Raw genomic sequence first — 1,123 nt, 5'->3', positions numbered from 1 at the left:
TACTCAACATAAGAGAATCCATACCGGAGAAAAACCATTTAAATGTAATGCTTGTGGCAAAGTCTTTACCGAGCGTTCAAACCTCACTCAACATAAAGTAACCCATTCCAGAGATAAACCGTACAAATGTAATGAATGTGGGAAGGATTTTCCCACACGTTCACACCTTTGGGGTCACGAGCGAATCCATACTGGAGAGAAGCCTTACAAATGTAGTGACTGTGGTAAAGGCTTTACCAGGAGTTCAAATCTTACTCAACATAGAAGAATCCATACCGGACAGAAACCGTATCAATGTAATGTATGTGGCAAGGCCTTTATTCAAAATTCAGGCCTTACGGTTCATCGGAGAATTCATACTGGGGAGAAACCTTACCAATGTAAGGAATGTGGCAAAGCCTTCAAGCAGTACTCAAGCCTCACTCGACATCAGAATATACATCCTGGAGAGAAGCCACACACGTGTAATGTGTGTGGTAAGGCTTTTATCAAACGCTCACACCTTTGGGATCATGAGCGAATGCACAGTGGAGAGAAACCATACAAATGTGTTGTATGTAGCAAGGCTTTTAGGCAGCGGTCTGACCTCAGGATTCACCAGAGAATTCACACTGGAGAGAAACCTCACAAATGCAGTGAGTGTGGTAAATCGTTTGCACAGTTCTCACAGTGGACAAAGCATCAGATGATTCATTCTAGAGGGAACTGAGTCTTTAGTGCTATTTAAAGAGTGAGCAACCTCAGCAGTCAAGTTCTAAAGAGTAATTACAAGTCAAGATAATTTTAAAGTCATGAGATGCTGAGCGTCAGCGGAGCAAGGATGTCTGTGGAAAGGTCCAGTTTTATCCAACTTATAAAATAGTTTCTTTCTATTATTGGAGGTTTCTATAAAAACCTACATTACTACTGATGTCAGTCAGCCGGAGGTGTGAAGTGTGGTAATGTCATGCCTTCATCACAGACACCTCATATTCTATCATAATGTTATCAGAAGGATCAGTAAGATTAATGCACGTGCTTCATTAGAGAGGATTCATTCATATTGATACCACATCTTTCTCCTGCAAAGCAGCAAATGGTTTTGCAGCCTTTCAGTTAGCAGCTCTTCTTAACCACTGCACCA

General features: G+C 41.4%; 1 protein-coding gene across 1 annotated transcript; it reads left to right on the top strand.

The window, feature by feature from the left end:
- Positions 1–13: 13 nt before the first annotated feature.
- On the top strand, positions 14–709 carry LOC103213595 (zinc finger protein 677-like; the record flags this gene model as incomplete). The annotated part of the gene is made up of 1 exon (XM_007959332.1): positions 14–709. A coding segment is annotated over one exon (696 nt), but the record flags the coding sequence as incomplete, so codon positions are not given.
- Positions 710–1,123: the final 414 nt, after the last annotated feature.

The sequence above is a fragment of the Orycteropus afer genome, unplaced genomic scaffold, assembly GCF_000298275.1.
Source record: "Orycteropus afer afer isolate SDZICR_OR568_19922 unplaced genomic scaffold, OryAfe1.0 scaffold13562, whole genome shotgun sequence".
NCBI classification, from domain to species: domain Eukaryota; kingdom Metazoa; phylum Chordata; class Mammalia; order Tubulidentata; family Orycteropodidae; genus Orycteropus; species Orycteropus afer.
The sequence above is the reverse complement of the archived record's forward strand: the minus strand, read 5'-3'. Positions and strand labels throughout refer to the sequence as shown.